The 13,897-nt window shown below is 42.0% G+C and overlaps 1 protein-coding gene across 1 annotated transcript in view; it reads left to right on the top strand.

Annotated features, from left to right (window-relative positions):
- The window catches only part of PKHD1 (PKHD1 ciliary IPT domain containing fibrocystin/polyductin), a 265,495-nt gene that overhangs the window by 230,106 nt on the left and 21,492 nt on the right, over positions 1 to 13,897 (top strand). The window contains exon 60 of the mRNA XM_071742174.1: positions 6,644 to 7,649. Within this exon, the coding sequence (XP_071598275.1) occupies positions 6,644 to 7,649 (1,006 nt within the window). The remainder of the gene's footprint in view (positions 1 to 6,643; positions 7,650 to 13,897) is intronic.

Raw genomic sequence — 13,897 nt, 5'->3', positions numbered from 1 at the left:
CCTGGAGTTCTGCATCCAGTTTTGGAGCCCTCAACATAGGAAGGACATGGACCTGATGGATTGCGTCCCATCAAGGGCCACAAAAATGCTCAGGGGGCTGGAACACCTGGGAAGCCAGGCTGAGGGAGCTGGGGATGTTCAGCCTGGAGAAGAGAAAGCTCTGGGGAGACCTAATAGTGACCTTCTAGCATCTGAAGAGGCTACAGGAAGGCTGGAGAGGCACTGTGTGCAAGGGTTTGGAGTGACAGGACAAGGTGCAATGGTTTTAAACTAGAGAAGAGCAGATCTAGATTGGGTGTTAGGAAAAAATTCCTTAACATGAGGGTAGTGGAAAAATGGAAGAGGTTGCCCAGGGAGGTGTTTGAGGCCTCATCCCTGGAGATATTCAAGGTGAAACTTGACGAGGCTCTGAGCACCCTGATCTGGGTGAGGGTGTCCCTGCTAATTGCAGGGGGGGTTGACTAGATACATTTAGAGGTCCTTTCCAACCCAAATTATTCTATGATTTGGTGTAAGACCAAATATTTCATGTACTACACCTGTTTTTCTATGGATGTGTATGTGAAAGGGAAGAGGCAATGCAGGTCCAGTGGTGTGTAACCAGGGTGAGCTTACACTGCAGTTTTTCCTTTCAGTGGGAGCACTAATAATTTTTCTTTTCCTCTACTTTGGCATCTGCTTTTACAAAACTTGCAGGAAAATAGTATCTTTGAGTCCACCAATGTGACTGAAATAGTTTCAAAGTATTTTATGGAGGAAAAATAAACAAAAGAGCATAAACCCAAACGCCCCCCAGTGTGATCCTACAAGATTCATTTGAAAATAATTTTCTATAAAAGAAAGAAATAGGAGCCTAAAGCAATCACTGCATTTTTATTTACATGATCCCTGCTGTATATCTAGGTGTGTGCATCTCTCAGACATTTACAACCCCAAATACCTGAGGAAGCACAGCTGCCCCCATGCATCCCTACACGTGTGTTCCCAACACACACCTTGTGAGAACTAATTTGGCATTGCATATTTTGATCATTTATCCCCCAGGGGAAGGCTGGTACAGTCAGCTGAGTGATATCCAGAATTTACAGGCAGTAGGATTTCTAAAAATACCAGGAGATGCCTTGTCCCAGTATCTACTGGAGTTGATGGGCTTGTTTTCACACACTTACCTGAAGATTTACAAATCAGCATCTGAGGAGCCTTTGCTTTCCAAGAAGTGCATAGGCATGAGGACCCTGTGCCAGGGATTAGATAGGAAAATCAGGGCCAGAATAATTTGCAGGGAACACCTGAACTCAAGAAATGTAGAAAACCTTTCGCATAGCAAAAATGATGGTCCCCAAAATAATTTACTATATTTCTAAGGTCCTGTTACTATGCTTTTTTATTATTATTGTTATTATTTATTTCACATTTAAATGTCAGAAGGTCAAAGGGAACAGTTAATGTTGATGAATATTCCCCCCTCAGCAAAGATACGTGCTGGTCAGCCCAAGGCCAATGAATTGCAATTTCTAAACAGTGTCCCATTTATCTCTCCCCTCCCCCACCCTCCCCTACTTGTTTTTTTATTTTAGTAACCATAATTGTAGTTAAATTCAAAATAACTGATGTACAATTCCAGTTGAATGGAAATAAAATTGTGGGAGATTTATTTTATTTTGATAAAAAACTGACATTGCCTTTTGTTTTTGTCAAAAAATTACTGTATTTTTTTCCTTGTCCCATGAATTGTGAAATCTATCATGAAATGGGTAAAAATTATTGAAGGAAATGGTGGTGTTAACCTGAAGGGGAAAATCATTAATGTTGATGTATTTCACTCAATTTTAAATGTAGAATTTGTTTTATTTTATTTTATTTATTTGGTATCGGGGAACTAGGGAAAAGGCAGGAGACTTGCAAAGGACTCTGCGTGCCTTTAAGTCAAAACATTTATTTTAAAAACACTCTTCCCTCCTTCCCTCCTGCTCCATTTTTCTAAATAAAGGATATGAGATGTTGTTGTCAGTGGGGGCTTTTTTCCTAAGCAAAGAGGACCCCCTCGGCACATTTTTCTTTTCAAATGTGAAATGAGGTGGAAAATCCTCATTTCACGACAGGAAGGACAAATATTGACACAAAGTTAATATTTGTCAGGAGCCCTAGAAGCAACCTGAGTTCTAAAATCTCATATATATATATATATATATATATTTATTTTTATTTGTGTGTGTGTGCATGTATATAATTAAATAACAAACTTAACTTTATGATAGGGAATCTGCAGAAAGAAAAATCTGCTCTCTGAGGATGAGGCAGTGGCTGGAGACGATGGACACTTTCCACTTATTATTTCTCTCTTTTTAGTGCACAGAGTGGGGCACACACATGACACACACTGGTGTCCATGCAAGCACCCAAAAAACCACATCCTCTTCTTCTGCTCAGGGTGTTCAAAGCTCCTGTTGTGAGGTTCAGCCTCACCCATGGACACATTGCTACAGCTATGAACATCTCCATCTTTCCCACCCATTTATAGGGTCTGTGGTGGACTCACACCTATCACGTTTCTCTTTTTTTTTTTTTTTTTTAATTTTTCCTCCTCTTTATTTTTCTCTTTCACACACACCTGTGTGTGCAAACCCCTCCCACTCAAATATAACCTGTTTAATCACATTTCCCCCTTCACAGGGGGGTGCTTCTGGAATTTATCACTGTTATTCTTCACCGCCAACCTAAATAGCACATGTCAGCTCAATATTCAGTGGTCACTCAGTATTTATTAAGTCCTGTCCACTCTGGCCTTTTTTAGAGGAAAGCCCCAGGGCAGATTAGCTGCTGGCCTTGACATGCTGCCTCACTTATCTATTTGCATTGATTATGAGAGTCTGCTGTGGCCGGGACTCACTTTTTTTCCCCTTCTCCTCTCAGACCCCTCTTACAAGCACCCCTGCTTGGATTTTCATGAGGAAATAATCAGATTAGGGCTTCAGCAGCGAGTTCATATGGAGTTCTCTTGCTCCGATGTGCTACTAACTGAATAAACGTGTTTTGTGGTAAATTGCAAATGACATTATGATTACTAAGGCCAGCATGGGTTTCATTTAAAAGTGATCGAAATTGCAGGCTGCAGAAATTGTGAGTGGCAGATAAGGCCATTTGGAAAGGGACAAGCAGCCATGCGTGTGCATGCATGGGTGTGTGTTCAGGAGACCAAGCAAACCCCCTTGGCGAGAAAGGAAAGTCCTGGAAAATCACAAAATATCAGTAAATCTTGTTGGTAGACAAGAGAAATATTACTGGGGGGTGGGTAGGAGACATGGGGTTTTCCAGGAGAGTAGAGGATGAGATCCATCAGCTTTTGTGAGCTGGCTGCCTGCTCCAGGGTGCATCCTCCCAATCCCAATGCCCAATCCCAATGTCTCTGAGTGCTGTGCATCCACTTCTGCTGCTGGATGGAGTTGCTGCTCCTTATCACTTTACCACCCAGAACAGGGCAAGAGAAAAAAATACTTACACTGATAAAGGAAAAAAAAAAAATAAAAAAAAAGGCAAGAAGAAAATAAAAAAAAAATTGTAAGCTGGTATCTAATAGTAGGGGCTTTTGCACACATCCTACCCGACTTGGACCTCCTCCCTGAACAAAGCTTGACATTTATGTAATTTCATTGCTTGCCTTGGTGATGTGCAGAGTGAGAGCTCATTCTGGGAAGCACTCACAGACCACTCTCTGTCCACGAGGAATCCCCTTGAAATAAATCACAGGTAGCTGTCGACAGGATCCAGGCAAAGCTGGAATTACGAGCAGACTGGAAATATAAGCAGGCTGATTTCATAGAATCATAGAATTGGCTGGGTTGGAAGGGACCTCAGAGATCATCAAGTCCAACCCTTGATCCACTCCCCCCGTGGTTCCCAGCCCATGGCACTGAGTGCCACATCCAGGCTCTTTTGAAATATCTCCAGGGATGGAGAATCCACCCCTTCCCTGGGCAGCCCATTCCAATGGCTGATCACCCTCTCCAGAAAGAAATTCTTTCTAATGTCCAACCTAAACCTCCCCTGGCACAACTTGAGACCTCTTGTGCCCTCTTGTCTTGCTGAGAGTTGCCTGGGAAAAGAGCCCAACCCCCCCCCTTGGCTCCAACCTCCTTTCAGGGAGTTGTAGAGAGTGATGAGGTCTCCCCTGAGCCTCCTCTTCTCCAGCCTCAACACCCCCAGCTCCCTCAGCCTCTCCTCATAGGATCTGTGCTCGAGTCCCTTCACCAGCCCAGTTGCCTCCTTTGGACCTGCTCCAGCACCTCAATCTCCTTCCTAAACTGAGGGGCCCAGAACTGGACACAGTACTCGAGGTTCATGTCTTTTCCAGTAGTCTGGTGTTTTCTTCTAGAAGAAAATTTCACACTTGTAACATTTCCTTGGTAAGGGGAATGCCCTTTTATTCATCCAAAAGTTTGCAGCTCCCAAGGCTGTTGCTGTCCCTTTATTTTATCCTGAGCACCAAGCATTGCTGGTCTGCAGGCACCTCCCAAAGATGCTGAATGAGGAGCACAGAGTTAGCTGGGCTTTGCCCAACATGTTTGTGAGCACAGCAAACTAGGGATGGAGCAGGCTGGGGAGGGATTGAGGATTAGAGCTGGCTACAGCAGCAAATTCCTCCTTTCATTTCATTTTGAAGAGAGGAAGGAAAACCAGAAATAAGCATCTTTTCCTAAGGTGCTCCAGGCAGAAGTATTTGTGGTTTTGGTGCCTGTATCTGAACTCATTTGCTTTTATTCTCTTTTTATAATCAGTGATGATCTCATTATTACAGCCTGAGGCACAATTTCTCTAATCTTAAAGCAGAGACCTGTATTTGGTCAGATGGAGCAGAACTCAGAAGAATGTGTGGGTTACTTCTCTTCTGTATAGATTCTTCCACAGAAAAATTCTCTTGACTTTCTCCAATTGGGATGGGGTTTGGTGGCAAACTCAATATGCACAGAAGTGTCTTAACTCCTGTTATATTTAGTGAAAGAATAACTAAAGTGCTACCTAAAGTGTCTTTTGCAAATCTGTGTGTGACGTCTACAGATATTGCAGCTACCCAGAGAAGTCCAAGTGACTTTATATACCTGTGTTTAAGTGACAGGTTCCTATTTCTCAGTGGAATCAGAGGATATTTATGATTCCATGATTCTATTTTTTTATGATTCTATATTAAAAGGGAACTCCAGCTGACAAACAGAGGTATTTTAAGGTCTGCATTGCTTTGTAAACTGCTATGTCTGTGTTGATGACTGGGGAGCTGGGAGTGTTTCAGTTACCAAAAATGAATGTGTAGTGTCATTTCAGGTGCTGTGGGGTGTCTCACCAGCCCTCCAGATGCCACCCAAGTAGGGCATGATTCTTCTGTGGGCTCTGTGTCACATCTGTCAGTCTGATGTCTCAGATACTTCAGGGCTTCCCATGCCTGCTGGTGGGCAAATTATTTAAACTCCAGATCTCCACTGACTGCTCTGGGAGCTCAGACATTTAGAGCATGTGTAAGGGTCTCCACTATTTGTAGGCATCTGGATCTGGTACGTTCTTGTATCTCTAAAACTTGGTGAGATGGTTCATCTCTGAAGCAGATTAATGACGTTCTGGTCCTTTCTAGGTTTTCTCTTTGATGCACAATCCTTTTGAGTGGGATGGGATAATAAAATTATAATAAAATATAATAAAATTATCTTTCCAAAGAACTAAAATCATGCTCTCATTTGGTACTCTGCTACAGGCTTATGTAGAAGACCTGGAAACATAGGGGTGAAAGTGCTTGGTCTAACCAAGGGTCTATCTAGTGTGCTGTTATCCTGGTGTAACCCCAGCAAGAAGCCAAGCACCATGCAGCTCCTGACCCACTTCCCTCTAGTGGGATGGGTGAGAGAATCAGAGGGGTAAAAATAGAAAACTTATGAGTTGAGATAAAGGAAGTCTTATCAGTAAAGCAAAAGCTGCACAGACAAACAAAGCAAAACAAGGAATTCATTCAACATCAGCTCCTCAGCCATCTCCAGGAAGGCAGGGATCCATCACACATCACAGTTACTTGGGAAGACAAATGCCTTTTCTCTTAATGTCCTCCCCATTCTTCTTCTTGCCCCAGCTTTAAATACTGAACAGCATGATATATGGCATGAAATATCCCTTTGGTCATTTGGGATTGTCTGTTCCCTTCCACCTTCTCAAGCACCACCAGACTATTTGCTGGTGGAGTGGGATGAGAAGCAGAAAGGACCCTGAGTCTGTGTAAGCAGTAATGAAAACACCTGTGCCCTGAACACTGTTTTCAGCACAAATCCAAAAGATAGCCCCATAGTAGCTACTGTGAAGACAATTAGCCCTCTCCCAGTTAAAACCAGCACAGACTGGTCTTTCCTTAGTGGTCATAATTTGGTAAGGAGAAAGGACAGGGAAGTGTGTATGGTATTTCTATATCATTCCTTACCAGTCTTCAACCATTCAATCACTGAGGTAGATATCTGTTTAGGGTCCAGGCTTCTCTTCAAACTATGTAAAATATTAGCACCAAGAAAAGTGACTTTGAGCACTGAGTGGGAAAATAAGGAGGCATACCACAAACTGTTGAGATAATGTCTGAAACTTTGTTTTTTCTCTATATCCCTCTATTGCCTTTCAGGAATTTACAGAGATGACAGCAAGTGTACCTTCAAGCCCTCAGTACAAGGCTATTTCTGCAAACAGACAGATCATGCACTTGTCATCCTAGAAAACCTGGACCCCAACGTGGTTGACCAGAGGCTTTTTCCAGTGGTAGCAATGACTGGGAGCTTTATGGACACCTTCAGTGATGTGACTTCTTATGCACCATGTTATCCTGCAGAGCATCGTTCTGCTTTCTCTGCTGTGTTGCCATCCACCAAACTCACTACAATTTGCTTCCCAGACCTATCACCTCTGGCTTTCAGACTCTCCCTCCTCAGTGGCCAAAATGCAACCAGACTGCCCCTTGCTATATTCTACAGTGAACCCCTCAGCCTTCGTGTTTTCACTCAAGGGAAATATGTGTCTCCAACCCCATCTTCTTTCTCACTGAATGGGAGAGCAGGTTCCAATTATTTTAGCTTTGAAGACAACCTCCTCTATGTTCTTCTGCATGAGAAGGAACCTGTGGAAATAGTTGCTGGTCTTTCCCTTCTTGTGGCTTTCACTGTAACTGAGGCTGCTGAGGAAGAGAGCGAGGCAAATTTAATACATCAATTAGCTGATTTCTTGAAGGTTGGTCATGACCAAGTCAGAGTGGTCCATCATGGGATGGGAGGTGAAAGCATGCTGAAGGTTATCTCAGCCAATGCTAACAAAAAGAAATACCACTGCCCTACCATGGCATTTTGCAGTGACTTTCATAGCAGGTCTGGCTTACAGAAAATGAGGAGAGGATCAGTGAGCACCCAAGCTCTGCAGCCATCTGATGGGGCTGGTCCATCAAGGGTGCTCATCGTTGAACTTGGTGATCCCCCAGGCCATCCAAGAAGTGAATTGACAAGTGAGAGCTTAAGGAGTTTGGCCAGAACAATTATCAACACTCATCAGGCTGGAGACCTTCAGAGAGGTCTTGGCTTGCAGTTTGATACCTTAATGGTGACTGAGCCTGCCTTACTCTTTCCAGAAGAAGCCAACCACGGGTAAGTATCATTATCAGTAGGTACTGATTTAAGTGTCACAAAACAATTTAACCACTTGATCTGCTTATTAGAGACAGGAAGTTCTCAATTGACTGAAATATGATTAATCATGCTGAAACACATTATAAAACTTCCATGAAAAAACTGGTACCAATTAACTGGACACCTGAGTGTGAATTACTGAGTTATTCTGGTAGTGCTCATGAATCTCTGCAGTGCCAAGATGTCTCTGATGCTTCAAACCATGAGCAAAGTTCCTGGAAGTTTGTCTTGAAATTGTGAAATATTGGATAAAGTCAATTTTTCTAGAGAAATTCAGATCACAATGACATTTAAATTTTTAACCATTAAATGCTTATAAAATGACTTAGCACCTGAGTTATGTTATGGAAGACAGATTGTTGCCTTAATTAACTTGCAGGTCTAAACTTTGATTTCTATACTTTTAAAATATAAGGCAAGAAATGAATGTTTAATCTTATACTTCACTCCCCTGCATGACACATTCCACTGCTGCTCACTTTGATACCTCAACATCGACCTTACTTTTTGATTAAAATTCTGGAAAACCATCTGGGCTTGAAGATAGGAGAGCTGGACATATCCAGCACCACCTGAATGTGTGCTTAGGTCTTGGATGCCACCCCTGTTTTTGCTGTCAGAAGTACTTGCATACTTTTTCTTCTCATCCTCTCTCTTCAGCTTCCCATGAGAGTCTCTTGTTCTTTCCTTCACTGTTACATCAGTGAAATTCTGGGCATTGACTCTTCCTTCTCCAGATACCTCCATAGTAATCAAATCACTTATCTATTTTCTTTTTAACAAATTGAAAGGTTTGAGTCCTGGTGTTTCTTTCTTCTCTGCCTGTTTTCTAAATCCTTTTTGAAGTGTGCATGTCTGAAAAGCCAAAAGCTTTCCTTCACATCTCTGCCATACCCAAAAGTGGTATTAAATCCCATTTTCTATTGGCAGAACTCAATGATCCCATTATCCCATTTTTGCACAGCAGCAGGAGAGCTCATGTTCATCTCTTTGTTCTTCGGATTCTCTAATTCCTTTTCAGTCCTCTCCTTCAGGATCCAATCCACTCAGTTTATTTTCCTAGATCCAACACACGAAATGATCTAGGTACCCATCTTTGACTGCTCTTTCCCTCATTTATCAGCCCACCATCCCTGCTGTGCATTTTATCTTTATATTTGTTTCTTGATGTGTATCTGACAACATATAAACATATGTACATATGCTGATTTTGGCAGAAGAACACAGGAAAACCCTTTAATTTGTAATTATTTACCAATGGGACCCCCCCTTTTAGGCTCTGTCGGTCACCTAATTCTTGCTCAGTTACGTACGTGCTAATTTTTTATTGAAATTCTGTACTAAGGCTCACTTTGCAAAGGTCATTTTTTTCCTTTTCTCTATATTGAGAAACAACCCTTTCAGTCCCTCCTTCCTCTGTCCCTGTCCTGCTTTTTTCAGCTTCTTTCAACCACTGTTTGCACAGCCCAGATGTCAGCCCTTATCTGCAGAGAAGGATGTGAGGAGCAAAACTTGGAAGGGAGCAGACAGCAGTGTTTCAGCCTTAGATCCTGAATCTGTATTAAAAGCACATGGGAAAAGTGAAAAAAAAGGTAATATCCCATCTGCTTTTAATAGGGGACATGGGATTTGGTGTTTGGCAACCTTATTGTGTCCTCTCTTGATATTGCACAATATGGGGGTTTTTTTTTGATGTTGTGCACTACTGAGCCTTACCCAAGTATAAGCATATTCCATCTATGCAAGAAAGTAATTGGATTTGTCTAGACACTTTCTTTCCCTAATTAATACCATATCCTTTAACATTTGCCACTGACCCTTGTACCATCCTGGTGTCTGTTGGCTGCTACTGATACAAACTATTATTCCCACACTGAACTTTTTTACTTGGCATTCTGTGGCTTACTGTAGGTAAGAAGACTGGTCTGTGATCATAGGAATCTTTCTTTTGTTTGGATTTTGTTTTGTTTGGTTGGATTTTTGGTGTGGATTTGTTGGGTCTATTAGGCACAGTGGGAAATTAATTTTTGCAAGATAAAATCTTAATCCAGGACCAAACCCTGAAGGCACACAATATTTTTTTTATCAGCAGAAATAACATTGCTAAGGTCAGTGGAGGCATTTGTGTTACGACGTAGGAAACTACAAAATGGGACAGCAAAAAAAAAAAAAAATGTTGTAGGAAGTTTTATAGGCTTTGATAGGAAATATTATCCTGTCATTATGACACCTGAAGACATGCCATAGGCTACAGACTGTGACCTTCATTATTTCTGTCCATTAATGATGATCAGAACAAGAGGAGCAACAAGAGCTACACTGCTGGGGAAAAAAAAAAAAAAAAGAAATTATAAGTTTTTAGAGTAAGTTCACCAGAAACCCATTAAATACCTTTAAGTTCCTCAAATCCTTCGGGTGACATCATGGCAGGGGAGAAGAGATCACCTAAATGATGGGGCTTCCCTTTTCTTTGTGCCACTGAAGAAACCTCGTGGCTGCCTTTTTTTAGGGCATAAATGGCATCTTATCCATGCTGGGGACTGACCTCCCAGTTGAGATTTGTCTTCCCAGCTGTGCATGGACTTTGAAACCAGTCCAAGAAGAAAGCATCAGGAGAGGTCCCTGGGAAGGCAGCTGTTTTGTTATAAGGATAAGAACAGTGTTAGCTTGAAGCCAGAGATTCAACACGTCAGTAGAAAACCTGGGACATATATTCAGGAGAACACTGACACCACCAGCTCCTACGACCAGCTCAGAGCTCATCCACCCCTGGCTGCTTGGGCTGATCTACAGTGTTATTTATTGCTCCCCATCAGTCATTGCTTTTCTGGAATTACTCATGGCTGACATTTCCGATGCAATAAGACCACAGATAACTTGGGAAATGAAATCAGGGTTTTCCTGTTGGGACCTGTAGTATCCCCACTGTCTATCTGTCTCTCTTTAGGCAGCACATGCTGGCATGAGGAAGGATAATGGGGTTGGCATTACAAGCTGGGCTAATTGTTCCCATGTATTTTTCCGTGGAAGAAAAATATTTTCACCCCTGACTCATGAAAAATCCAATCAGGCTACCAGATAGTCACAAAACCTGCACTTCTGCTGGGCCAGCCCCCCTGTGATTTTAGACTGATGACTTCTTTTGCATCAAAACCACAATGAGACCTTTGAGCAGCAGAGGCTGAGTGTTCATCTTTTCAGCCCAGGCCAGGGAGGATGAGGAGAGCCTTGAAAACCTTGCTGTGGCCAGGTGGCAAGGCAGTAAGTCTGTGCATTTAGAAAAATGACTTCCCTGTTATGATCTGAAATGCTTTTTTACATGATTCTAAGTCAGCTCCTTTGTTAGGGTCATTTCCAGCACGGCTCATTGGCTTGTCAAGGAAAGATGGAGATGCCATAGTCTTGCACAGCTGGAGAATCAGAGAGATGAATATCACATGGCTTTATCTTCCTGTCAGGGTCTACATTAATATATACTGCCATGTACTTACAGATAAACTCTCTTTAAAGAGACTTGCAAAGTTTGTTTGATATCGATTTAAATATAAAAGAACAAGACAGCACAACAGCCAATATATTGTATAATATATTGTATATGTTTGTGCAGGTGCCTTTTGTATAAAATGAGAAATATAAAGCAGGACAGTCATCCAGAAGCCATTTAGTCCATATCCCCACACTACCACAGGGTATTTTACTCCTTCTTGATGGGCCTTTAACTTGCCATGGACTGAAATTCACTTTTTTTACAAAGAGTTAGGTTTGAGACCATGTGTGAAAAACTGTGTGTGCAGGAAAATTATGGTGGTTTAGACTCACAGCAAGCAAAAAACAAGAAAAAAAAGTGAAACATCATCAAAGGGATGTTCATTCAGACAGCAATATCCCTGCAGAGGACTAAATGATAAATTAGTACTAATTCCTTAAGTCACACAGTGTTTTATTGTGCCCTCCTAAAAAAATCTCTCTTCAAATTTCTTGTAGTTCCTTTCTGGTACTGGCACCTTTCTGTACTGAAGGTGGTGGCAATGCAGGTTTGTGGTGGAAAAAAACTGGCTTGAAATCATTCTGGGTCCTGGCGGTGAATTTTTTTTATCACAAAGCCTTTTGCTATTTTTTTTCTTTTTTGCTTCTGGTGGCATTTTTAGCAGAGAACCCAGGAGATGAATGAGCATCAAAACTGAATTATCAGTTTATTGATGGTGTCACAAAGGTGCAGTCACACCAGGGACAATGATGCCACACAATATTTCTGACTATGAAGATGTGAGGCCCTAGGTCTGCTATTTTAGCCATTTATTTTATTTTATTTTATTTTATTTTATTTTATTTTATTTTATTTTATTTTATTTTATTTTATTTTATTTTATTTTATTTTAATTTTATTTTATTTTATTTTATTTTATTTTATTTTATTTTATTTATTTTAATTCAGAGAAGGGAAACTGAGGAGATATTGTATATTCCCATCTATGGTCAGATAGGAAGTGTTCCAAATAAGCACAGAGTATACCTTGAGGAGAGCAGATATAGGGACCATTTTTGCAGGTCAAAGGTGGTGCCACAATATAGATTACTGCTAATTACAATCAGCTCTGTTCCTAAGACTGTGGCTGTCTTTGAGGGGGAAAAGACCCCAAACTATTCAAAATGCTCTGTCCCTTTGTATATTATTACTGTGTGAGGACTGTATTTCCCTTAGAAATTTTCAAACCCACCTCCAGAACAGCCTCCTTACAACAATATAAAACCAAACACATTTTTTCACCACTGTGCTCCTGGACTGGAATCCTTCTGGCAGGGTAGGGATTAAAGGATCTGTCACTAATTGCCAAGCCCCTAAGCCACATTCCCCCTCTCAACCTTATTTTTAAACTAGATTTCTGTTGCTGCCTAATGTATAAGGAGAACCTATCTAAAAATTTACCAATCTTTCTTTGAATTACAAGATTCAAGCAATTAGAAGGCCCATACCCACTGTAATCATGGTGGAAACCACAGCTTGTTCTCTCAGTGGGCTTCCAAAGGAACAAAATCAGCTTGTTCCTCTGCAGGCAGGAGAGGAGGAAAAAGAGGGTGGGATGTTGTGGGTCTCTATGGGAGGATGGAGGGATATATTGCTATATATTCCACCCCTCAGTGTGGGTGTTTGAAACTGAGGGGCTTGTATTATGAAATAGTTCAAAATTAAAGGTATCAGCTCAAGAGGATCTTTTCCCAATTCCCCAGTGTTTCCCAGAAGTTATGGACATTTGTACACAGTCAGGAGAGCCAGAAGCATCTTCATCATCTTTCCCAGGCCATGAAAAGGAATCTGGTACCCCAGTGCTGACACACAGAACCTGCCTTGCTTGTGTCCTGTATGGATCCATTTTCCCCTCTTAATCATTAAGGGGACCTGCAGCAAAAATAATGACTGAGGTGATGTGTGCATGGCAGAGAGGATGAGCTGTATCTCTGAGGGACTGATCCATTCCCCAACCTGCCTTATTTAGGCTCTGGGCACTGTCACCTCTATCAGCAGAGCGTGGCTGGCGTGACACCCAAGCAAGTGATGGCCACATCACCTTCCAGGCCAGTTTGGCTTTGCCATCCCATCCTGCTCTTGACTGATGCTGAACCTTGGGGTGGGTGTCAGGGTTTAACACTGGCCTGGAAATTAAACCAAGTAACAGATGCTCTGTATTAATCCCCCTCCCCTCCCTGCTAAAGAAAGGAGAGAGAATAAGGGAGAGAGACTGATGGGTTGGAAACTAAACTACACAGCTTTAATGGAACAGTAATGATAAATAGGAAAAATTGCTAAATCTATACAAATATACAGGAAAATTGATCCCACATTCCTCCCCCCTTCCCCCCAATAACTCTCACGTCACCACCGAGGCTGCAGAGCAGCCCTGGGAAAGTCCAGGCTTGATCCTGGAGTCAGGAGCAGTTGGGAGCTGGAGGCAGGAACACACAGATTCAGGCTGGCATGGATCAGGAGCACAGGCAGAGGAAGGGATGGAATCCTCCCAGGATGCTGAAGGGAATGGGTGAAGAACAGGGAATGGGTGAAGAAAGGGAAGCAGGAAGGGCAGGAAGCAGGAAACTGGAAGCTGGAAGCTGGCTTGACCCTTGTAATCCCTCAAATTATACTGAGTATGAGGTGTATGGGATGGAATACTCTGTTTGGTCAATTCTGGCATCTATCTTGTCCGTTCCTC

This window comes from Heliangelus exortis, chromosome 3, assembly GCF_036169615.1.
Source record: "Heliangelus exortis chromosome 3, bHelExo1.hap1, whole genome shotgun sequence".
Lineage (NCBI taxonomy): Eukaryota > Metazoa > Chordata > Aves > Apodiformes > Trochilidae > Heliangelus > Heliangelus exortis.
This window is presented reverse-complemented; position numbering and strand designations above follow the sequence as displayed.